Here is a 22,798-nt window from a genome sequence, read left to right on the forward strand (position 1 = left end):
GATAGGGGGTGGGTGGGGAGTGACCCCTGACAGACCTGCGAAAGCTGCCCAGATCCGAGAGAGGCCATCCGCGTTGGCGTTTGCGGCTCCAGCCCGATGACGTACTTCGAAGTGGAAGTCCTGGAGCGCGAGGAACCATCGGGTCACCCTGGCATTGGTCTCCTTGGCGCGGGCCATCCACTGAAGGGGTGCGTGGTCCGTGACCAGGGTGAACTTCCGGCCCAGGAGGTAGTACCGCAGCTCCAGGACTGCCCATTTGACGGCTAGGGCCTCCTTTTCCACCGCGGCGTAGTTCCTCTCGGCCAGGATCAGCTTCCTGCTGATGTAGATGACCGGATGCTCCTCACCATCCTGGATCTGTGACAGGACGGCTCCCAGTCCTGTGTCGGAGGCATCCGTCTGCAGCACGCCAACCCTAGAAAGGCTCGTACCTGGGTCTTGATCTCGGGTCTCGGAGCGGAGCGTACCGCCTCCACCTTCTTCTCCTGCGGCCGAATGAGACCCCGTCCCACCTGGAACCCCAGGTACTTCGCCTCGGAGAGGGCAAGGTGGCATTTGCGAGGGTTGGCGGTGAGTCCCGCCCCTGGATGGTGTTCCCGGCCCCGAGATGCCCTGCCAAGGGATGTGAGTGGGCCAGCTCCAATACGGTCTCTGTTTTTGTGCGTGGCACCACCAGCAATAATTTTTCCTCCCCCCTTCGCTGCGCGACACGGTAGAGCAGGCCATTTTGCACGACGAAATGCGGGAGAGGGTGGGGACCGGGCTGAACCTCCTTGCCTTCGATGACCCGGACCTGGGTCCAGCCATGCTTCAGCCTGTCGTCCTCCCGTTGTTCCTTCCCAAATGAGCCCCCTCCCGTCACCTGTTGGAACACATCATAGAAGAGATTAGGATTTTGGGAGGGGGACTCACCTTCTCTCCCGCTATCCGAGGCCAGAAGCACGGGCCGCTGACAAGGTCCTGCCGTGGGCCTCCTTCTTCGGCGGCCCCCTGCTGGGCTGGTAGGCTGCGTAGCCATGGCCAGCAGGTGGTCAAACCCTGGCCAGTCTCTCCCGATCAGCACGGGGATGGGAAGATTCTTCATGACCCCGACTTCCACCAGCCAGGCGCCGGGAGCGGCCGAAATGGTCACCCTGCGAGCGGGAACTTGTCGTGTATCCCCGTAGACACAGGTTATGGGGAGGAAGGCTTTATATACTCCGTTCGGGGGGCGAAAATCTGCGACTGGACCAGAGTGACCGCACTGCCCGAGTCCTATATAGAGAGAGAGAGAGAGAGAGAGAGAGAGAGAGTTCAGTCATGAAATTCTGGTTTAGAATTCTGAGCACAAGGAATATATTGTCTGATTGGTTATATTTTTGTAGCGGTTATAAGAGTTACATTTTAGTTTTTCTTTGGGTGCAAAAATAGACAGTTGGTATGCGATTCATTTGGTTTGTTCTTGGTACAAACAATGCTTTATTGTTTTTTCTAGGGGAGAGTGTTTTTGGTAATGGCATACCATATAGTTTTCGTAGGTACAGGTGTCTTGTTTTCTCTAGGGAAATGTACAGATCACTAATAAAGCACTACTCTGTCTATTTTCACAGAACGCTGCCTCTCGGAGTCTGCGGGCAGCCTTGTGGAGGTTTGCTGAGCTTGCTCACCTAGTGCGTCCTCAGAAATGCAGGTATGCTTATTGACTTAAAGTCAGTTACTTCTATTGGTCTGCTCAGGAATAAGTGAGACTGATATTGGGTTAGTGATTACAAAATGAAAATCATTCTTCTAATTGTAATGATCAGCAAACATGCATGAATCCTCCTTTTTTTAATCAATTTTTTTTACTCAGGCCGTATCTTGTGAATCTGCTGCCATGTCTGACACGGATCACTAAACGTCAGGAGGAGACTGTGCAGGAAACTCTTTCTTCTTCAATTCCTAAAATCATGGCTGCCCTGGGACACTTTGCCAATGATGGAGAGATCAAGGTAATAACAGCAGTCTGTGAGTTCAGTAAGAAAGAGATTTAAAAAACTCAAAGGAAACCACTGTAAACTATGTTTTATGGTTTAGCTGAATGTTTGTCACAGTTAAAGGTTTTCAAAGAACACGTCACTTTAAAGAACCACATCACCTGATTTTCAGGTGGAAATCATTTGACTCAAATGTCACACCACCACAGTATTAACCATGGCCTGAATTCTGTGATTTGGCACCTCAGTGCAGGATTTCCCACACCGTTATCTTCTCTCACTGTCTGAAGCCCTGAATGCGCAGTGGTGACATCATTTTCTCAATATGGAATGTGACTCAGTCAGACTGGATTTAATTATCCATGAGCCTCCTCTCCCTCACATCGGTAGGAGACGAAGAGTCTGTTCCCTTGCCAAGAACACATTTACATTTAAAGACAGGAGATTTGTCAGTTTAGTGTTGATTTCTTATGTTTAAATGCAGCTAAAGTCATTAATACACACATTTCACATGCAAGGTCAAGTGAAGGTCCTTGGAAGGACAGGAGACGAAGACAAATCAAATTGTGTAGCTTTGCAAACACTCCAGGAGTGCTTAATCGGCTAACAGAATACACAGCCTTTCAAAAGTTTGGGGTCTGTAAAATTTTTATGTTTTTGAAAGAAGTCTCTTATGCTCAACAATGCTGCATTTATTTTGATCAAAAATACAGTATATTGTGAAATATTATTACAATTGAAATTTTAAAATGTAATTTATTCCTGTGATAGAAAATTTGAATTTCCAGCAACCATTACTTCAGTCTTCAGTGTCACATGATCCTTCAGAAATCATTCTAATATGCTGTTTTTTTTTTAATGATTTTAGGCTAAAAAGAGAGAGTTTTGCTGCTTAATATTTTTATTTTGTGGAAACCATAATACTTTTTCAAGAAAGTTAAAAAGAACAGTTTTTTATTAAAACAAGAATTGTATGTGTCTTTACGGTCACTTTTGAAAAAGAAATATTAATTTCTAAAGAAAAATTGTTCTTTGAATACTAATGTACCTCATCAGATGACAATCTGTTGCAGAAGAGGGATCACAAATTCGCAAGGGAAAACACTAATTAATGTTTCTAGACTTCTCTTAAGTCCTTTTCTTACAAAATGAAAAAAACAAATTAAAGTATTCTTAATAAGTATTATAATTAATGAAGCAAATGAAACAATATGATTGATCTCACTTCCTGTTATTCACATTCTTTTCATATTCTATAAATGATTCTTATCACAATCACTTTGAATGTGGCACTTATGATTGGACTCTGTGAATGTGTATGTAGATGCTGCTGAAGGCCTTTGTTGCCAGTCTGAAGTCCAGTTCTCCCACTATTCGCCGAACAGCGGCCAGCTCGGCTGTCAGCATGTGTCAGCACTCACGCAGAACACACTACTTCTACACCTGGCTCCTCAACGTGCTGCTCGGTAGGACACTCACACACACTCTGAAACACATACACTGGAAAAACCTGGTGCGTTTCAGATGTCTTAATTCGTCTTCCTGTTTTCTCTCTCTCAGGTTTGGTAGTGCCGGTGGATGAGGAACATTCCAGTCACCTGATTCTAGGTGTATTACTGACATTGCGCTACCTGATGCCTCTTCTTCAGCAGCAGGCTCCTAACACCAGTCTGAAGGGCAGCTTTGGGCTCGTTCGTAAAGAGGCAGACGTCACCCCTACACCTGAGCAGCTCATTCAGGTATCAGAGCTGATAAAGCTCATTGTATTCTTGTCATTTGACATATGTGACCCTGGACCACAAAAGCAGTCTTAAGTGTCAAATCTGATAGGACAATATTTGGCCGAGATACAACTATTTGAAAATCTGGAATCTGAGGGTGCAAAAAAATCGAAGTATTGAGAAAATCGTCTTTAAAGTTCTTAGCAATGCATATTACTAATCAAAAATTAAGTTTTGATATATTTATGGTAGGAAATTTACAAAATATCTTCATGGAACATGATCTTTACTTAATATCCTAACGATTTTTTCGCATAAAAGAAAAATCTATAATTTGCCCATACAATGTATTTTTGGCTATTGCTACAAATATACCTGTGCTACTTAAGACTGGTTTTGTGGTCCAGGGTCACATATTGGTATTATAGTAAACAGTCATTTATTGAAATTCCTACACTACATTCAGTAAAGCTGAATTTTCAGCAGTTTTATTATGTTGTTGTGATTCATTGTGTGTTTTGTGTACATGCAAACTCTAATCTTTGGTTCTTAGGTCTATGAACTGACCCTGCACTACACGCAGCACTGGGATCATAATGTGGTGACAGCATCTCTGGAGCTTCTGCAGCAGGTGTTTCGCACTCCTCCCCCTGAGCTCCTCGACGCACTCATCACATGTGGCAAAATATCACACACCAGTGTCTTCAGAGAAGAGGCTGAGAGCCGCGCACGCAGTGGCAGCATTCTCGAGCTTATTGGTAAATATTGCTTTTGTTCATTCAGTTTACCCCATCAGTGGTCATGCTGTAATAGTTTGGTCGGTCGTCTCCTTTTCACTGTCAGTGCAGAAGCATCCTGTGAGAAAATAAGGTTTGTTGGGTATGTAAGGGACTTTCAAAAGGAGAGAGTGACTGATTGTAGATTATAACTGATAGTGGCTGATACCGAGGACTAAAAATGTAAAACATGGTCAGTAACCGATTAATCGGCCGATTGTTTTTAAAATCAGTAACATGAATGAAAACCATCCCATTAATGTTTAAAAATGGCATACTTTATCATAAAATGTTTTGTAGTTATTAAAATAAATAATTTTTATACATAAAAAATCACTACTGGTGAATTTATTTTTATTTTGTTGTCATATAATGAAATATTTACATAATGTACAAGAAAGTGTGAGAGAAAAAAATGTGCTTAACTACTTCATAAAGTTTATTTTGCAAGGCCAGGCAGAAGAACATTGAGCAAAAAAAGTATCACAAAGATTTTTTACGATAACCCATTTATTTGGTTGAACTATATATCAGTCAACCTCCATTTGTGGAGTAATCATCTGTAATGTTTGGATTTATTAACTGAAGTTGTTAAATGGTTAAAGTTCTCCTTTTGTATTTTAATTCAGATCTTTGTTACTCACTAATGACAAGCCCTCTTAATATTTCCCACACTGCTTCTTAATATTGCCTATTCTGTTTGATAACTGATAACTACTTCAAAATTCACTGCAGCAAGTTTCACGATGCATGTGATCTTCATCCTCTGCTTCTTCCTTCCTCTAACCCTCAAAATGAATTTTTGGGCTTTTTCTGCTCTCTTCACTTCCTGTTTCCTGCATACAGCCGGTGGGTCAACATGCAGTCCTCTCCTCAGGAAGCAGAAAGGTGACTTCTTGACTGCCCTTCTTTTGCGTCTAACCTACTGACACGTTTCTGTATTTGTTTCGAGGGCTGTCTGTGGCATGTTAGTAGAGCAGCTTTGATACTGAATGTGCAGTTGGAGTTTTAGACTGTTAGAGAAATTTAGAATGGTGTTTAAATGAGAAAAATGTTTGTTGTATTGTAATAAGACTTGTATGTTGTGCTTGTCTCAGGTAAGCTGTTGTCAGGTGAAGAAGAGGGTTTGGAGGATGACCCTGAGAGGTCAGAGGTCACCACAGGATCGTTCTCTGGTAAGTTGAGGAGAGGAGTACTGTTATGTCTTAAGACTTGCGAATTTCTCCTGATAGATGAAAAATAAAATAAAATCAGCATTAACATCTCACAAAGTAACCTGAAAGAGGGACCAGAGTCATATTAAAGAATCAGAATGTTATATACAATATTGTTCAAAAATTCAGTAAGATTTTTTTGAACGATAGTTCTATTGAGCAAGGATGCATCAAATTGATTAAAAGTTACATTTAAGATGTTTATAATGTTATAAAGTATTTAATTTATAATTTTATAAAATGCTGTTCTTTTTAACTTCATCAAAAAATCATGAAAAAAAAATTACTATGGTTTTCACAAAAATATTAAGCAAACACGACTGATTTCAACATTGATTTTAAGAAATTTTTATTGAGCACAATAGATAAATAAATACATGAATGAATGAATGAATGAATGTTTCTTGAGCACCAAATCAGCACAATAGAATGATTTCTGAAGGATCATGTGACACTGAAGACTGGAGTAATGATGCAGAAAATTCAGCTTTGCCCTCACAGGGTTAAATTAGATTTTTAATTTTAAATTGTTATAATGTTTCACGATATTTTGCTTTTAACTTAGTTTTGATTAAATAAATGCACACTTGGTGAGCAGCATAAGAGACTTCTTTCAAGAAAAAATATATATTTTTTTTTTCTAGAGTAGATTTGAGGATTTTTTGTTTTGCTTGAGCACCCTAACAACCACATAGCAACATGTTAGAAATTACACAAAACACCTTAGTAGCCCAGAGTATCATGGCCATGAATTTTGCTTTCTTCATAAAACAAATTAATTTATATTAATTTGTACACACTCCTTGAATTCAAACAAATGCATTGCATGTGATGTTTCTCTCACATTTCTTCAAGCCTCGGTTGGTGGCGACAGCTCCAGTGAAGCTCCCTCCTCATCGGGCGTTTCGTCTCTTGGCACATCTGACATCATCACAGAGCAGCCACGCTCCTCCCAGCATGCCTTGCAGCCGGGAGACTCAGTGGACCTGAGTGCATCAGAGCAGGGTGTAGGGCCTGATACTCCAGATGAGGAAGACGAGGAGGACATGCTATGTCGCAGCTCAAGCGGGGGCGCCGGGGTCGTCAGCACGTCCAGTGACTTAGTAACCGAAGGCAACCAGATGTCGACGGGAGCCGTGTCGTCGTCGCCCCCTAGTGACAGTTCCCAGACGACTACGGAGGGTCCGGACTCCGCCGTGACGCCTTCAGATTGCGCCGAGCTCGTAAGTGTCACCAGCACCAGCAGACGCTATCGGAACTATTCACCACCTTCCCCAACTCCCACAGAAGGGCCGGACCCGCACTCCGACAGCGAGTCATCTCTCTACAGGCCATCCTCTTCCTCCTCCTCTACCTCGACTTCTTCCTCCACCTTTTCTGCCATCTCTTCCTCTAGCAGTAGTGACCAGGTCAGCAGAGGACAGGGGGTGAGGCTGTTGTTGCTCTTCTCCGCCCCGATAGAATCCCGCCCCTCATTTGCTCCGCCCCCACATGCACGACCTCTTTCCTGAGGTGTTTGAACGCCTTTTATTTCCCTGATTCTGAACCACTGATTAAAAACCTTGCCCCTACAACACTTATGCTGATCTCAGATCAGATTTAAGGTTCAGATTTAAATCAGTGTTGTTATTGTTAACTAAAACAAAAACTGTTAAAAATCATTTTTTGTAATTGAAAAAAAAAGCTAATTTAAAATGAAAGTATTGGATGAAATACATAAGTTAAAAAAAAATTTAAATTAGGAATGTTTATTTGACAACTATGTTTAAGTATTACAATTACTAAAACTGAAATAGAAATAAATGAAAGCTAAATAGAAATATTTAAAGAAAACAAAAACTAATAAAAATGACAAGCACATAACAAAACTTAAAATGAAAACTGAAAATATAAAAAAAGTAATAATATGAAATATATATAGCTAAATAATACTAAAATAACGCTGGATTGAATTTGAGCCATTTCCCTGTTTTGATAAAAGCTATGATCCCTGGCCACAAGCTCCCTTCTGCCAAATTAGGAGACTAAAATTTATAAACTAATATCTAGTGCGTCAGCCATTAAATCCTCAATATGTTCTGGTAATGCAGCTGGTATTAGATTAACACCCTACTTTTGGTTTTTGTGAGGCCCAAAATTGTCTTGACATGCATATTATGCAAAAGAAAGTTGTGATCAAGCAATATTTGAGTTCCTAAAGTGATACTGCATGTCTGAATGTTACTGTTCTTTGTGTGCATTTGCATGAATGAGTTGATGTGAATGTTTATGCTTGTTTGTGAGTTTGGTCCATTCTGTTGTGTGTGTATATAGTGATATTTATGTATATAAGTATATATATATATATATATATATATATATATGTGTGTGTGTGTGTGTGTGTGTGTGTGTGTGTGTGTGTGTGTGATGTTTAGGTGCTGGACGGCAGTGAGAGTCAGTACTCAGGGATGCAGATCGGCACACTGCAGGATGAGGAGGAGGAGGGCGCAGCTCCACCACCTGACAAAATACCAGAACCTTTCTCTCAGTCAGCACTGGGTACATGCTCATTTTGGACGCTTGCTCAGAAATATACCCTGCTCTAATGGTCTAGCTTGGGTGTGAAGTGCACATGTTTATTAGTCATCCTTTTAGCTCAAAGTTCTGTTTTCTTTTGTCGCCAGCTTTAAGTAAGCCCCATCTTCTGGAGGGAAAAGGTCACAACAGGCAATCATCTGATAGCAGTGTGGATCGATTCATACCAAAGGAAGAAGTTATGGAACACGCAGAACTCGACAACAAGGTAAACGCGTACATAGCCTTTATAGTCCAAATGAATAATATTGCTCATCTCAATTTCTCACAGATTCTTTACAGAGATCTAGTAGTTAAACTGCACATCCTGTGAATATTTTGTATGTATTCTGTGTGTTTTAGCCATCTAGGATTAAAGGAGATATTGGTCACTATACTGACCCAAAGGAAGAGCCTCTGGTGCACTGTGTCCGCCTGTTGGCTGCCTCCTTCCTGCTCACCGGCCAAAGAAATGGTGGGAAACAAGACATTTACTCTCATGTGTTGCTTGACTCTGCATTGTCACAATAGCATACAGTACAAGTGCTTTTGGATGTTGGTGTTTGCAAGTTAAACATTAAAGTGTCTTTCTTCATTAAATAGTAAATCTGTGTTTGTTTGTGTGTTGTAGGGCTGGTTCCTGATAATGAGGTCCGTGTGAGCGTTAAGGCATTAGCCATCAGCTGTGTGGGGGCAGCAGCAGCTCTTCTACCTGAAGCCTTCTTTAACAAACTCTACCTGCAGCCACTAGAAAGACAACAACCAGACGGTGAGAAAAACACTGACCACTATCCAAGGATTCTGTTAATTCATGGGTCCATTGAATTACACTCTTGCTTTTGTGTTTTGTTTTGGTTTGGTTTGTTTTGGTTCATTTTTTTTTTACTTTTTTTTTTTTTTTTTTTATTTTTTTGTTTTTAAATTTTTCTTTTGTTTATAAATTCTACATTTGCTTTTATTTTTGTTTAACATGTTTTGTTTTGTCTTTAGATTACCTTTTATTTAGTTTTCTTTTGTTATTATTTATTTTTTTTACATATATGTGTCTCATTTTTGGTTGGGACGAGTCGAGGACTCAGGCCCAGAGCTCAACAGTCTTTATCATAATTTAAAAATAAACCGAAACTACCCCGTAAGGGAAAATACTTAGCCACGGCAAGATAAGACAGGATGCGGTGGTGCAGGACACACTGGGAACCAACAGGACCACAGAAACATTAGATGACGATCTAGCATCGAGCAAAGAGCAGGGAGAATAAAAAGGGAAGAAATAAGGAGGGGCTCAGACCTCAAAACTGAAATGAAACCAAATTAGATAACTGAACTTGTTGCCTTTGTGTGAACAGAGCAACAGTACATCAGTGATATACTGCAGTACATTGAACATGGGGATCCTCAGATCAGAGGAGCCACAGCCATCCTGTGTGGAGCTTTAATCCAAGCCATCCAGTTCAAGACACGCTACAACACAGAGGCATGGCTGTCCCAGATCCACTCCGTCACAGGTGAGAACTACAGCTACAGCTCGATCAAATGAATCACACACTCTGAAGCCTGTCTTCACAATCTCTGTCTTTCTGTTTTCTCAGGAAACTCTTTGACACTCGAAAACTTTGTGCCTCTGCTGCAGCGAAGTCTGAAAGATGAATCTTCAGTCACATGTAAAATGGCCTGTGCTGCTATTAGGGTGAGAATATATATATATACTGTACATAGATGCTCCTCGGATCATTTTACACATGTAAAATGTCGTAAAATGTCGACTTGGGGGAAGTCGTGGCCTAATGGTTAGAGAGTCGGACTCGTAAACCAAAGGTTGAAAAAAAAAAAATATATATATATATACATGTCCCTTGGATCATTTTAAACATGTAAAGAATGCTAGTTTATGTATGTCTGTTAATTTTTAGAGGAATTTATAAATATTGTGTTTTTACACAACTACAGCACTGTATCATGGCGTTGTGCAATGGCAGTCTAAGTGAACTTGGCCTGCAACTACTCATTGATCTGCTGACCTTGAAGGACTGCTCCTATTGGCTGGTGCGCACTGAGCTTTTGGAGACGCTTGCTGATATAGATTTCCGGTAAGTGGACACAAACTTTACTTGTACTTGAAAACTTTGTAAAACACTTTTTGATGCAATCTTTTGTAAGGCACATATTTCAAAATGACTATATAACTGCTGAGCTTTGTGAAAAAATTACTAACATATAATTATTAAAATCACCTACTGTTTCTGTGTTTGGCAGGTTAGTAAGTTTTTTGGAGAGAAAAACTGAGAAGTTGCACAAAGGAGAGCATCACTATACTGGGGTATATCGCTCTTTCTTTACTCAATTTAAGATGATTTGTTTGTTATTTATTTGTATTATTAATCTAGTATTAAATAATTATTAAAAGAATAATAAAAATAATACTTCTGTCATAATTCTCTCTTCTTTATGTTGTTCTCGTATTACTTTCTTTCATGAAACACGCAAGGATACATTTTTGAAGAATATACTTGTCATGATTTTAAGTATAAAAAACAAATAAAAGTATAAAACAATCATTAAAGATTAAAACTTTCAATTTATATATTTTATATATTGCCAGTTCAGCAACGTGTGATATGTAACACACACACACACACACATACATTGAACTGCAAAAACACCTACACTTCCTGAATATGGTTCCTGAATATTATTTCCACTTCCTGAAATAATAGTTTATTTATGTTATATAATAGTTTTATTTTACATTTATTTCATTAATTTAATAATTAATGTTGTATGTAATTAGTATTTGAATAATGTATTTTTCATATTATCAGTTGTTGAGGCTCCAGGACAGGGTTCTGCATGATGTTGTGCTTTATCTACTGGGCGATGAGGACCCTCGTGTGAGACATGTGGCAGCAAACACCATCAGCAGGTATTTAGACATTTCATCTCTGACTCATTATCTCCCGACTGCACATCACAGGTCTCACACTCTGCTTTTGATCGATCTTTCTCTACTCAGGTTGGTGCCCAGGTTGTTCTACGACTGTGACCAGGCTCAGACAGACCCGGTTGTGGCCATAGCTCGAGATCAGAGCAGTGTGTACCTGCAGCTGCTAATGCACGAGACCCAGCCTCCATCACAATTCACTGTCAGCACTATTACACGGTACACTACAGCCATTCTTCATTTGCATGTCGTGTTTAAATGGTAGCTTTCATTTGTATTTATTTATTTATTATTTTGAAAGAAATGGAGTAAATATAATATTACAAAAGATTTCTATATGCTTAAGAATAAATGCTTTTTTTTCTGTTCATCAAGAATCCTGAAAAAGCATGTATCACGATTTCCACAAAAATATTAGGCAGCACACTGAAAATAAGTAATGTTTCTTGAGCAGCAAATGAGCATATTAGAATGATTTCAAGTGACACTGAAGCCTGGAGTAATGGCTGCTGAAAATTCAGCTTTGACATCACAGGAATAAATAACCATAAATTATAATACAAAACAGTTGTAGACAGTATTACTTTTTTACTAATAATATTTCACAGTATTACTGTAATTTACAGCAGCCTTGGTGAGCATAAGAGACTTCTTAAAAAATCTTGCTGACCCCATAGTTGTGTACTTGGCTTAAATCTAATTCTTTATATGATGTGCTTCACTGCAGAACATACCGTGGCTACAATCTGGGTCAGAGTGCACCGGATGTTACTGTGGAGAACAACATGTCTCGGGTCATCGCTGCCATCTCCCATGCCCTCACCTCCTCCACTTCCAGAGCCATGACTGTGAGTGCCTTAACCTTCTGAGTCAAATTCTTATAAAATATTGCTTTTATTGGACAGTCTTCAATAGCACGGAAGCAATACATTATTGTTTTTTATGATTTAAAAGATCATGACTTATTTTTTTAGTTTAATTTTGTCTTGAGTTATCTCTTACTTTTTCTTGAAGTACCATAACGAAACAAAGCAGGAAAAAAAGAAAAAGATAAATAATATTTCTGCGTGGTTGGAAACACTTCTGTTTGGTGGTATAGAAGTAACAAACAGCTGCTCTTATTTGAACCCAAGATCTAATCTCTACACGTAATGTCATCTCTCTAGTTTGGCTGTTGTGAGGCTCTGTGCCTTTTGTCCAGCACCTTCCCAGTGTGCACTTGGAGCACAGGCTGGCATTGTGGCTTTGTGAGCTCCTCTGTCTTTCATCTCAACCGCTCCAGCCAGTACCGCAGCCGCGGACGCTCCTTTAGGTACACACTTTTTTGTTTGGAAAAATCTGAACCTTACAGCAGTAAAGACTTCCTGTAGGACCAAGAATAAAACCTTTAGTATACTTGATGTGACGTCTTGATCATATTGTTAGTATAAATATAAAAAGCAAATCTCCACTGCCAATTTAAGTGCAATGTTTTATCTGTCTGTTTCACTCACTGCAGTAGTATAAATTTTCTCTTCTTCTGTAGTCTCTCTCAGCCTGGTGGTAGTGAGGAGGTGCGCCGGTCTCTGACGGTCGGTGTGGCCAGTATGGTTTTGTCTCTCATCTCCTCTGCTTGGTTCCCTCTTGATCTCTCTGCCCATCAGGCTGCTCTGCTACTGGCTGGAAATCTTATCGCTGGTACAAACTCATTTAGATTAGATTAGCCACAGTCACACCTTGGCTGTTTGCAGTCATTTTTGAGATGAGTATAATAATTATAATGATTTTTTTTTGATGTTCGAACGCAATCTTCCCTTAAGAAGTAACAATAAAATTGTTTATATCAAAATGGGGAGGGGGGGTTAGTTTATTTAGATCTTATTTACCCTTCTTTTGTTGACTAGTAAATGTGTAATTTTTTTTAAAAAGAAAGTAGTAAAAATAAAAGTATGCATATATGATTGTAGGTTATTTAGGTTGTTTTTATGTGTAAATCTCTCAATTGCACCATCATTTGTAGAAGCAAATAAGCAAACGTTTGGAACTTTATTTAAAGTAAAAATCACAAACCACGCAGATTAAGGAAATAAAAAACATAAATTAAATCTGTCAAAATTGACCAAACAGCCTAGGAGGGTTAAGTGTGATTTTATTCTGTTCATCCAAGGCTAATGAAAGTCTCCTCTCTGGAGCCATTTTATTTATTTATTTATTATTTTTTACTTTGTTTTAGGCGCATTTGTATTTAAAATGTTGTTTTCTACCTGTTTTTGTAGCCGTTGCACCGAAGTGCATGAAGAGTCCATGGGCAGGAGAGGAGGAGTCTAACCCCGCCCCCTCGAAGGTGGAGGAGGCGTGGCCTGCTCTTAACGACCGCTCTCTGGTTGTTATGGTGGAGCAGCTGTTCTCACACCTGCTGAAGATCCTCAACATCTGCGCCCATGTGCTGGATGACACACCCCCAGGCCCTGCGGTCAAGGTAAAGAAAGGATTCAATAGATCCTGATTACCATAATGCTATCACATCACATCAGTAATATTTATTACAATGGTATTAAAAGCTTTGCTATTTCTGTTAATCTTTCCTTCCAGGCTACTTTACCCTCATTGGGCAACACTCCTTCTCTCAGTCCAATCAGACGGAAGGGTAAAGAGAAGGAGATGATAGAGCCAGGCACCACCCCCATGAGCCCAAAGAAAGGAGGAGAAGCCAACACAGGTACAGTCACACCTGCAGTGCCACCTGTTGACCATACGTATGAATAATTCCACTGTGAGTAAACAAGGAAAATAAGTCTCATGGTGTTTTTTATTATATATTAATTGAATATTTACAGGTATCTTGTACTGTTTTTCTATACAGGCAGAGCAGCGGACAGCACAGCGACACCAGCGGTTAACAAATCCACCACTCTGGGCAGCTTTTATCACCTCCCTCCTTATCTGAAGCTTTATGATGCACTGAGAGCTACACATGCTAACTACAAAGTCAGTTTGCAGTCAAGCGTTTTGGTTTGTCTATTGTTCAAAAGTTTGGGGTCAGCACAGACTTTTTTTCCTTCTTGGAAGAAATCAATACTCTTATTCAGCGAAGATGCATTAAATTGATCAAAAGTGACAGTAAAGACATTCATAATCTTATAGAAAATCTATTTCAAATAAATGCTGTTCTTTTTAAATCTTTAAAAAAATGCATCACATATTAAGCAGCACAACCTTTGTCAAAATTGGATATCAGAAATGTTTCTTGAGCAGCAAATCAGCATATTAGAATGATTTTTGAAGGATCATGCAACATTGAAGACTGGAGTAATGATGCAGAAAATTCAGCTTTGCAGTCACAGTAATACATTTTAAATTAAATTAAATATATAGAAAAATATTTCACAATTTTACTGTTATTACTGGGTTTATTTTAATCGAATAAATGCAGCCTTGGTCAGCATAAGAGACCTTCAAAAACATTAAACATTTATGCCCACCCCTAACTTTTGTAACATTTTTAGTGTATATTTTTAATTATTGCTAACTAGTTAAAGGAAGCAAAACAAGATGTCACAATAAATATGTTTATAAATGTTTTTTTTAAGTACTCAGTTCAGGTGGACAAGGTGAGCAAAATGCCCATTCCTACTGGATTCATCTTGCTTATAATTATTATTTTATTTTCCAAGGTCACGTTAGACCTTCACAACACCAATGAGAAGTTTGGGAGTTTCCTGAGGTCGGCGCTTGATGTCCTTTCACAGCTGCTTGAGTTGGCCACCCTGCATGATATTGGCAAAGTATGTAGTCAAAGCCTAATTTTATCCTGTCAGTGAGTGAAGCAAAATGAATGTCAGTAACAAACTTTAACCCTGTTTTTATCTATCTAGTGTGTTGAAGAGATCCTGGGTTACCTCAAGTCGTGTTTCTCTCGGGAACCCACTATGGCCACTGTGTGTGTTCAGCAGGTTAGACATGCTTAACTCTTCTGTTGGTCGCTTTGCATAAAAGTGTCTGCTAAAATGTTCTGTTTTAATCCATGACATTACAAAGTCCTTGGTTTCACCATGTGCTCTGTGCTTACAGCTGTTGAAGGCGTTGTTTGGGACCAATCTTGCATCTCAGTATGAGGGGGCTTCTGCTCACCCGTGTCGGTCCCAAGGCAAGGCCCTCCGGCTCGGCTCGACCAGCGTCAGACCCGGCCTCTACCATTACTGCTTCATGGCCCCATACACTCACTTTACCCAGGCACTCGCAGATGCCAGCCTCAGAAACATGGTGCAAGCTGAACAAGAACAGGATGCATCTGGGTGAGTGAGAGAAGACTTGTGTATAATATTTCCTTAGAAAGATGTACCTATAAATATAATAAACAAAATTAAGAAGACCATTATGACTAAACGTCATCTCTGTGATCCTGTAGGTGGTTTGATGTCATGCAAAAAGTCTCCAACCAGTTGAGGTCAAGTATCCCCAACGTCACTCGCCACCGAGGAGACAAGGTAGGCTGCCCCATAATTCATGACTATAATTAAAAAACATAAGAATGACATCTTGACAACTTGCTACAGTTAAAGTGTCTAATAGTAGACTACTTGCGTGCGTTTCAGAATGCCATTCATAATCACATCCGTTTGTTTGAGCCGCTGGTGATAAAGGCTTTGAAGCAGTACACCACCAGCACCTCAGTGGCCCTACAAAGACAGGTGCTGGACCTTCTCACCCAACTTGTGCAGCTCCGGGTCAACTACTGTTTGCTTGATTCAGACCAGGTGAGTCTTTTAGAGCTGTGGATCAAACTCCGACTGAATCAACATGCTATTTTACTCAACTAAATTTAGAATCAAAAGAAATCTTGCTATTAATTTATTTCTACGTTAGACATACACTGTTGTAGTATTTTACTACCCTGTGTTTGTTTCAGGTATTCATTGGTTTCGTGCTGAAGCAGTTTGAGTATATTGAAGTGGGGCAGTTCAGGTAAGACAATCTGACATAGTCACAACAACATACACTACCATTAAAAAGTTTGAAGTCATTTTAGGGTGAGATTTTTAAAATATTTTTATAAAACGGATAGTTTTATATATATATATATTTGTACTGTAACTTTTGATTATTTCATCCTTGCTTAAAAGTATTATTTAAAAAATCTTACCGACCCCAAACTTTTAAACAGTAGTGTACACTCAAATGCACATGCTCAGATATATAGATAATGATAATATTACTAGTTTGCACTAAACTGATTTATTTTTTCTGTGTAGGGACTCTGAAGAGATTGTGCCCAACATTTTCTTTTTCCTGGTTCTGCTGTCCTATGAGCGCTACCACTCCAAACAGATCATCAGCATCCCAAAGATCATTCAGCTGTGTGATGGCATCATGGCCAGCGACAGGAAGGCAGTAACACATGGTGTGTAGAATCACAATACGAATATACTATATATTCACATCCTTGAGCAGAATAAGTAACGACTGTGAAACTTAAAACACTATTCCAAATTTTCTAATTTACTTATACCAAATAAACAGTCTAAATTAAACAAAAACAAAAAGGGAAATATTTGCGTATTGGCTTTAAAATGTCACATAATATTACATATATATTAATCATTAATGTAATCATTTAAAAAAGTTCATTGTTCATTCTTATGCTTCTCTTTATTTCCCAGCAATCCCTGCACTGCAGCCTATAGTACATGACCTCTTTGTGCTGCGTGGCTCCAATAAAGCAGATGCAGGGAAGGAGCTGGACACGCAGAAGGAAGTGGTGGTGTCCATGCTGCTACGCCTCATACAACACCATCAGGTAACACTGGTCTCTGTGTTAGTTTGGAAAAACGTTTTACTTTTAATTGCATTCATGGATTTACTTGTAAAATAATGGATGTTTGTGTGTGTAGGTGCTGGAGATGTTTATTCTAGTCCTACAGCAGTGCCATAAAGAGAATGAAGATAAATGGAAGAGGCTTTCACGGCAGATTGCTGACATCATACTGCCAATGATCGGCAAACAGCAAGTGTGTCTCTGTCTAATCGACTTCCTTTATAAGAGTTTCATCTCAAATTCAGAATAAAATCGAATAAACATTTTTTTAAATAAGTGTGCTTTACAGATTTGTATCTGTGTGCTTGACAGATGCACCTGGACTCCCATGAGGCATTGGGCATGTTAAACACACTGTTTGAGACAGTGGCTCCATCCTCTCTGCGGCCTGTGGACATGCTACTGAAGAGCATGTTCATCACACCTTCTACACTAGTGAGAACCTTCAGTCACACATTGCATAGATTACTTTCCACATGCAGTAGATATTATTATTAGGTGAATAGGATGAAGAGAGGCTGTCAAAAATCATGTGAAGTTGTGGTCATATGAGCCAAATTTCGCTCATAACGGTTGCCAAATAGAGAAGTGTGATTTGTCACTTTATAGAACAGGTTTCCAGAGTCCAGTGGCGGTGTGTTTTACTCCATCCGATGCTTGGCATTGTACTTGGCGATGTGAGGCTTGCATGCAGTTAGCCCAGTCCATGAAGATCCCACCACGTATTTTTTGTGCTGATATTAATGCCAGTTTGGATCTCTTTAGCTATGGAATCAGCAGAGCTTTGGCAACTTTTATGCAACATGCTCCTCAGCAATCTGTGATCCCACTCTGTGACTTTATGTGGTTATCTGCTTTGTGGCTGAGTTGCCGCTGTTCCTAAACGCTTCCAGTTTTCAATAATACCACTTACAGTTAATGTGGAGTATGTAGCAGTATCTAGAAATCTAACTTTCTAGTTAGTTAACTTTCTAGAGTTCTTCAGAACAACCCATTTTTATAAATGCAGACTGCAAGGCTAGGTGCTTGATTTTATACTCCTGTGGCAATGGGTCTAACTGAGTGCGAGCTCACCTTCATCCTATTAGTTGGCTCATTGTTTTCCTGTTTTCTTCTGTAGGCATCAGTGGGTACGGTGCAGTTGTGGGTTTCTGGGATTCTTGCCATTCTGCGTGTCCTCATCTCACAATCCACAGAGGACATCATTCTGTCTCGTATTCAGGAGCTTTTGTTGTCGCCGTATCTCCTCTCCTGTCCCACCATCCGTCGACTGCGTGACGATGACCCGTCCCCTCCTGAAGCTCTGCCCCCAACCATGGAAGACGCCAATGGGGATCCGCAACGCGTCCCTCCTGAGGAAACTTTTGCTAGGTAAGTGCTGGTCATTGGAAATAAAGTCAGTCAGTGTGGAAAAATGAATGCTACATTTTCAAGTAATAAAATAAATTACAGTGGTGGCCAAAATTATTAGAACACTAGTATTTTCACCAGCTAAAAAATGGTTTTAAGTCAGTTATTTCTATCTTTTGCTGTAGTGTGTCAGTAGGAGATATCAGTTTACATTTCCAAACATTCATTTTGCCATTAAAGGGGTCATATGATGCGATTTCAATTTTTCCTTTCTCTTTGGAGTGTTACAAGCTCTTGGTGCATAAAGAAGATCTGTAAAGTTGCAAAGACTAAAGTCTCAAATCCAAAGAGATATTTTTTATAAAAGTTAAGAGTTAACCACGCCTGCCTACCTAAAACGGCTCATTCTAACACGCCCCCACACATTTCATTACACCAAATACACAAAATAATGTTCTTTTTAGCAACATCATATGACCCCTTTAATTGTAATAATCCAGTGTGATTTTAGTTTGACAACAGCCAGTGCTCCACACAGAGATCTGATCTCCTCATCATCATCAGTCTGTCTGGAATGACATGAAGAAACAGAATAAACTGAGACAGACTAAATCCAGAAGAACTGTGGCAACGGCTCCAAGATGCTTCAAGAATCCTACCTGCAAAGCTACAGTACTGTTAAAAGTTTTAGGCCTTGTGTAAAAATGCTGTAAAATGAGGATGCTGTCAAAAACAATGTTCATAAATAGATGTTCTTTATCAATTAACTTCTATTAACTAAACTAAATCAACATTTGGTGTGATCATCCTTTGTGTTTAAAGCAGCTTTTGCCCTCGGTGCACTTGCGCAGGTAGTTTTTCAGGGAGCTTTGGGATGCTGTCAAAAATAATGTCATAAATAGATTTTCTTTATCTATTAACTAAATCAAATCAACATTTGGTGTGACTATCCTTTGCGTTTAAAGCAGCTTTTGTGAACTTGCGCATAGTTTTTCACATAGCTTTGCAGGTAGATCTCTTGAAGCATCTTGGAGACGTTGCCACAGTTCTTAATAAATACAATTATTAATCTCTTTTTGTTTGTTAGGTTCTTATTGCAGTTAGTGGGGGTGTTGCTGGATGATATCGCCACTAAGCAAGTGAAAGTTGACATGAGTGAGCAACAGCACACGTTCTACTGTCAGCAGCTGGGCACACTGCTCATGTGTTTGATCCACATCTTCAAATCAGGTAGGCAGAGCCCACATCTCACATGTCTCAACTCATATACAGTCACATGTCAGAGCGTAAGAACCAAACACTGGCCCTTTACAAGTTCAGCAGACTCAATGTTCTCAGTAAATTCCCATTTCCCTTAAACTTTCCAGGAATGTTCCGGCGGATCACGTCAGCGGGCAGCAGGCTTCTGAAGGCAGAGGGAGGTGAAGGGGGTAGTTTTTATACTTTGGAGGGTTTGAACAGCCTGGTGCTCCAGCTCATCACTACACACCCGTCTCTGGTCCTGCTCTGGTGTCAGGTCCTTCTCATCATCGACTACACCAACTACACCTGGTGGTCCGAGGTGCATCAGACACCCAGGTCAGACTACGTGCTAGCAGCCTAATGAGAAAGGCTGTTTAAAATCAAGGCCATGTCCACACGTACAAGGGTATTTTTATAAACATAGTTTTTCCTTCTTCCATTTTTAAAAAAATCTCCGTCCACATGAAAACGCAAACGCATGCTATGAAGCACTGTCAAGAGCATGCCAAACCAATAAGTGGCGATATAATCGCAGGCTCTGACGTCACAAGCCAAAAACTCCGGTTTTGCTGTCTACACGATAACATGAAAATCTTCACCCTGGCAGGCGTTTTCAAAAATGTTCGCTTTCAGTGACCTGGTGCTGCGTTTGCGTGTGGACGAACGGCCAAACCGCGTAGAAAAAGCTGCGGTTTTAAAAATAACCGCGTTCGTGTGGACAGGGCCTAAGCCTCGTCCAACTGCTAAAACCAGGCTAAGCTAAATTTTTGGTAATTTTTAGAATAAATTGCTGTTTGTAAGGGCAAAAACAAATTGTCCTTCCACGGGTTGTGAGTTATTACAGTTATATGTTGGTTAAGTGAAGCTTGAAATTGCTCTTTGTAAGAGGTAAGAGCCTGTGGTAGATCTGTTGTTGTTTTTTGAAATACGTTACTTTTCCTTTAAGCAATTTGTTTTTCCTTTATCATTCCATCAGGAGGCACAGTCTGTCCAGCACTAAGCTGCTGAGCCCGCACTCATCTGGAGAGGACGAGAGGCCTGAGGGGAAGCTGGCTATGTGTAACAGAGAGATCGTCCGACGAGGAGCCCTTATCCTCTTCTGTGACTACGTGGTGAGATTACTTAAGCAATGTGTGCCCTTTTTAAACCAGTGTCATGAGCTTGAGTTTTATTTTATCTACCCTAACTTCCATATCACATAAGAATAGTTTTTTTTCTGATTCTGATAATTAAAAAAAAATCTCTTAAAGTCGATTGATAACTGATCTCTGTTTGCCAAGCTTACCATTCATCATACTTCTTTTTTCTTTCTTTTTTTTGTGTGATTAATCAGATTTTATTTTCAATTAAGATTTTTCTTCCAACAATTATGAAAACAAAAAAACTGGATCAAGCAATTACTGTTTAGATACTTTTTATTGTTTCCAAACATTAAGAAGAAAAATTAATCACATATATACTGTACCAGTAACCAAACACCAACCAAAGAACACCCGCCCTATCCCTGACATAAGAGCCATAAGAAACATTTACACATACGCAAAAGGCAATTTTAATGTAAAATACATTAAGAAAATGACAGTTCAGCACATATAAGTACCAATGAAAAAGAAAAATATATTAAAACAAGTCAACAAACATAGTTATTCATCATATTTCTAATAAAATATATTAAAAAGTCATCTTTGTTTTTTCTCCTCCCGTCTCAGTGTCAAAACCTACATGATTCTGAGCATCTGACGTGGCTGACAGTGAATCATGTGAGTGATTTGATCAGTCTTTCCCATGAGCCTCCAGTGCAGGATCTCATCAGTGCTGTGCACCGAAATTCTGCAGCCAGCGGACTCTTCATACAGGCTATACAATCACGCTGTGACAACCTTTCTACTGTATGTATATACATATACACTGCATCTTCTTTGAGTTCATGCTGTGATGATCTTTTCTGTTACTTACGTATTAAATGTGTAACTCTCCAGCCGGTAATGCTGAAGAAGACCCTGCAGTGTCTAGAAGGCATTCATCTAAGTCAGTCTGGGGCTCTGCTCATGCTATATGTGGACAAGCTTCTCAACACGCCGTTCCGTGTGCTGGCTCGCATGGTGGACACACTCGCCTGCAGACGTGTGGAGATGCTGCTTGCTGAGACCCTGCAGGTAAAACACAGACACACACGCACACACACTCACTACCAGCTAATTTCACTATGTGTGCCATTTTGGTGTAATAAGAGTATAATTGAATAAAACTAAAATTATTGCAAATAAAAGACAATTAAAATATTACTACTACAAAAAATTCAAATATAGTTCAAATTAAAGAGATCTCCCTGGGGATCTTCCACCACTGTAATAGTTGTGAGGACGGGCGAATTAACCACCAATCCATATAAAGCAATTCTGTAATATTTGGCCTCTAAATAATTATTTTTAGCAGCCAGTGGCTTTACAGTCATTTTCTAAATATATTTCTTCAAATGTTTCTTCAATATTTATTTATTCGTATGTCTCACTTTCAGTCAAAAACCACAAAATCAACTATTCTCACCCTTTCTTACTCAGAGGTCCCATGTTGTCAAAGACAATATTTAAAGGCTAAGACATTTTTGGCACTTCTGCTGTAATAACAAGGCTACTGTTATTATTGACAGAAACTAAGAAAGGCAGTTTGAATTAATTTAATTAAATATTTAAATATTTATATAAATATTATACATTATATTTGTAATAATATAATTATATTAATTTGTTTAAAAATATTTTTAGATAAAGTAAATATAAAAAAAAATAAGATTCAATAACTGAATGTTCTTCAGTGTTTTATTTTTATTACCAATACATTGACATGCCTTTTACATGACTTTAAATTTTTTTTATTCACAAATAACAATTTCTACCTGCTAAAATATTTTAGAGACTAATATAAGTAGAAAAAATCTGTTAACTCTTTCCCAGCCAAACACAGAATTTTCCGTTATCCATGAGACAACGCTTCCCTGCCAAACACGGAATTTTCCGGGTTTCTATGTTTTCACTGTTATTCGCTAGGGGGTGCTATTACACATCTCCTAAATGAGTCTAGAAAGTGCCGATCAAAATCACCTACCAGGAGGCCTGTGCAAGCTTTGGGAGTACTGATGGAAGCTATCTACTGCATCTTTGCTTTGATAATATTACTCAATATGATACAGATGTAGTATTTGATAAAAATGCGATTTTCTCAGCTTTTTGCTCAAAATGTTGCTTTTTTTTAATG

At 39.4% G+C, this 22,798-nt stretch overlaps 1 protein-coding gene across 6 annotated transcripts in view; it reads left to right on the top strand.

Moving 5' to 3' along the window:
• The window catches only part of LOC107679870 (huntingtin-like), a 49,259-nt gene that overhangs the window by 5,001 nt on the left and 21,460 nt on the right, over positions 1–22,798 (top strand). For 2 of the 6 annotated variants that reach the window (XM_016475578.1, XM_016475580.1), the window contains exons 5-44: positions 1,590–1,669; positions 1,832–1,970; positions 3,280–3,421; positions 3,516–3,694; positions 4,230–4,434; positions 5,299–5,340; positions 5,550–5,627; positions 6,522–7,093; positions 8,081–8,204; positions 8,330–8,448; positions 8,583–8,694; positions 8,851–8,988; positions 9,566–9,724; positions 9,809–9,906; positions 10,167–10,306; positions 10,473–10,536; positions 11,039–11,139; positions 11,230–11,376; positions 11,885–12,005; positions 12,324–12,469; positions 12,683–12,834; positions 13,413–13,615; positions 13,729–13,855; positions 14,000–14,124; positions 14,811–14,921; positions 15,012–15,089; positions 15,208–15,431; positions 15,545–15,623; positions 15,732–15,893; positions 16,046–16,101; positions 16,389–16,537; positions 16,797–16,933; positions 17,028–17,144; positions 17,264–17,386; positions 18,072–18,322; positions 19,389–19,531; positions 19,669–19,879; positions 20,520–20,655; positions 21,253–21,432; positions 21,523–21,699. In XM_016475578.1, the coding sequence (XP_016331064.1) occupies positions 1,590–1,669; positions 1,832–1,970; positions 3,280–3,421; positions 3,516–3,694; positions 4,230–4,434; positions 5,299–5,340; positions 5,550–5,627; positions 6,522–7,093; positions 8,081–8,204; positions 8,330–8,448; positions 8,583–8,694; positions 8,851–8,988; positions 9,566–9,724; positions 9,809–9,906; positions 10,167–10,306; positions 10,473–10,536; positions 11,039–11,139; positions 11,230–11,376; positions 11,885–12,005; positions 12,324–12,469; positions 12,683–12,834; positions 13,413–13,615; positions 13,729–13,855; positions 14,000–14,124; positions 14,811–14,921; positions 15,012–15,089; positions 15,208–15,431; positions 15,545–15,623; positions 15,732–15,893; positions 16,046–16,101; positions 16,389–16,537; positions 16,797–16,933; positions 17,028–17,144; positions 17,264–17,386; positions 18,072–18,322; positions 19,389–19,531; positions 19,669–19,879; positions 20,520–20,655; positions 21,253–21,432; positions 21,523–21,699 (5,847 nt within the window). The remainder of the gene's footprint in view (positions 1–1,589; positions 1,670–1,831; positions 1,971–3,279; positions 3,422–3,515; positions 3,695–4,229; positions 4,435–5,298; positions 5,341–5,549; positions 5,628–6,521; positions 7,094–8,080; positions 8,205–8,329; positions 8,449–8,582; positions 8,695–8,850; positions 8,989–9,565; positions 9,725–9,808; positions 9,907–10,166; positions 10,307–10,472; positions 10,537–11,038; positions 11,140–11,229; positions 11,377–11,884; positions 12,006–12,323; positions 12,470–12,682; positions 12,835–13,412; positions 13,616–13,728; positions 13,856–13,999; positions 14,125–14,810; positions 14,922–15,011; positions 15,090–15,207; positions 15,432–15,544; positions 15,624–15,731; positions 15,894–16,045; positions 16,102–16,388; positions 16,538–16,796; positions 16,934–17,027; positions 17,145–17,263; positions 17,387–18,071; positions 18,323–19,388; positions 19,532–19,668; positions 19,880–20,519; positions 20,656–21,252; positions 21,433–21,522; positions 21,700–22,798) is intronic. The other 4 variants (XM_016475579.1, XM_016475582.1, XM_016475581.1 and 1 more) reach the window with 4 other exon arrangements.

Source organism: Sinocyclocheilus anshuiensis, unplaced genomic scaffold, assembly GCF_001515605.1.
Source record: "Sinocyclocheilus anshuiensis isolate Anshui unplaced genomic scaffold, SAMN03320099.WGS_v1.1 scaffold788, whole genome shotgun sequence".
NCBI classification, from domain to species: domain Eukaryota; kingdom Metazoa; phylum Chordata; class Actinopteri; order Cypriniformes; family Cyprinidae; genus Sinocyclocheilus; species Sinocyclocheilus anshuiensis.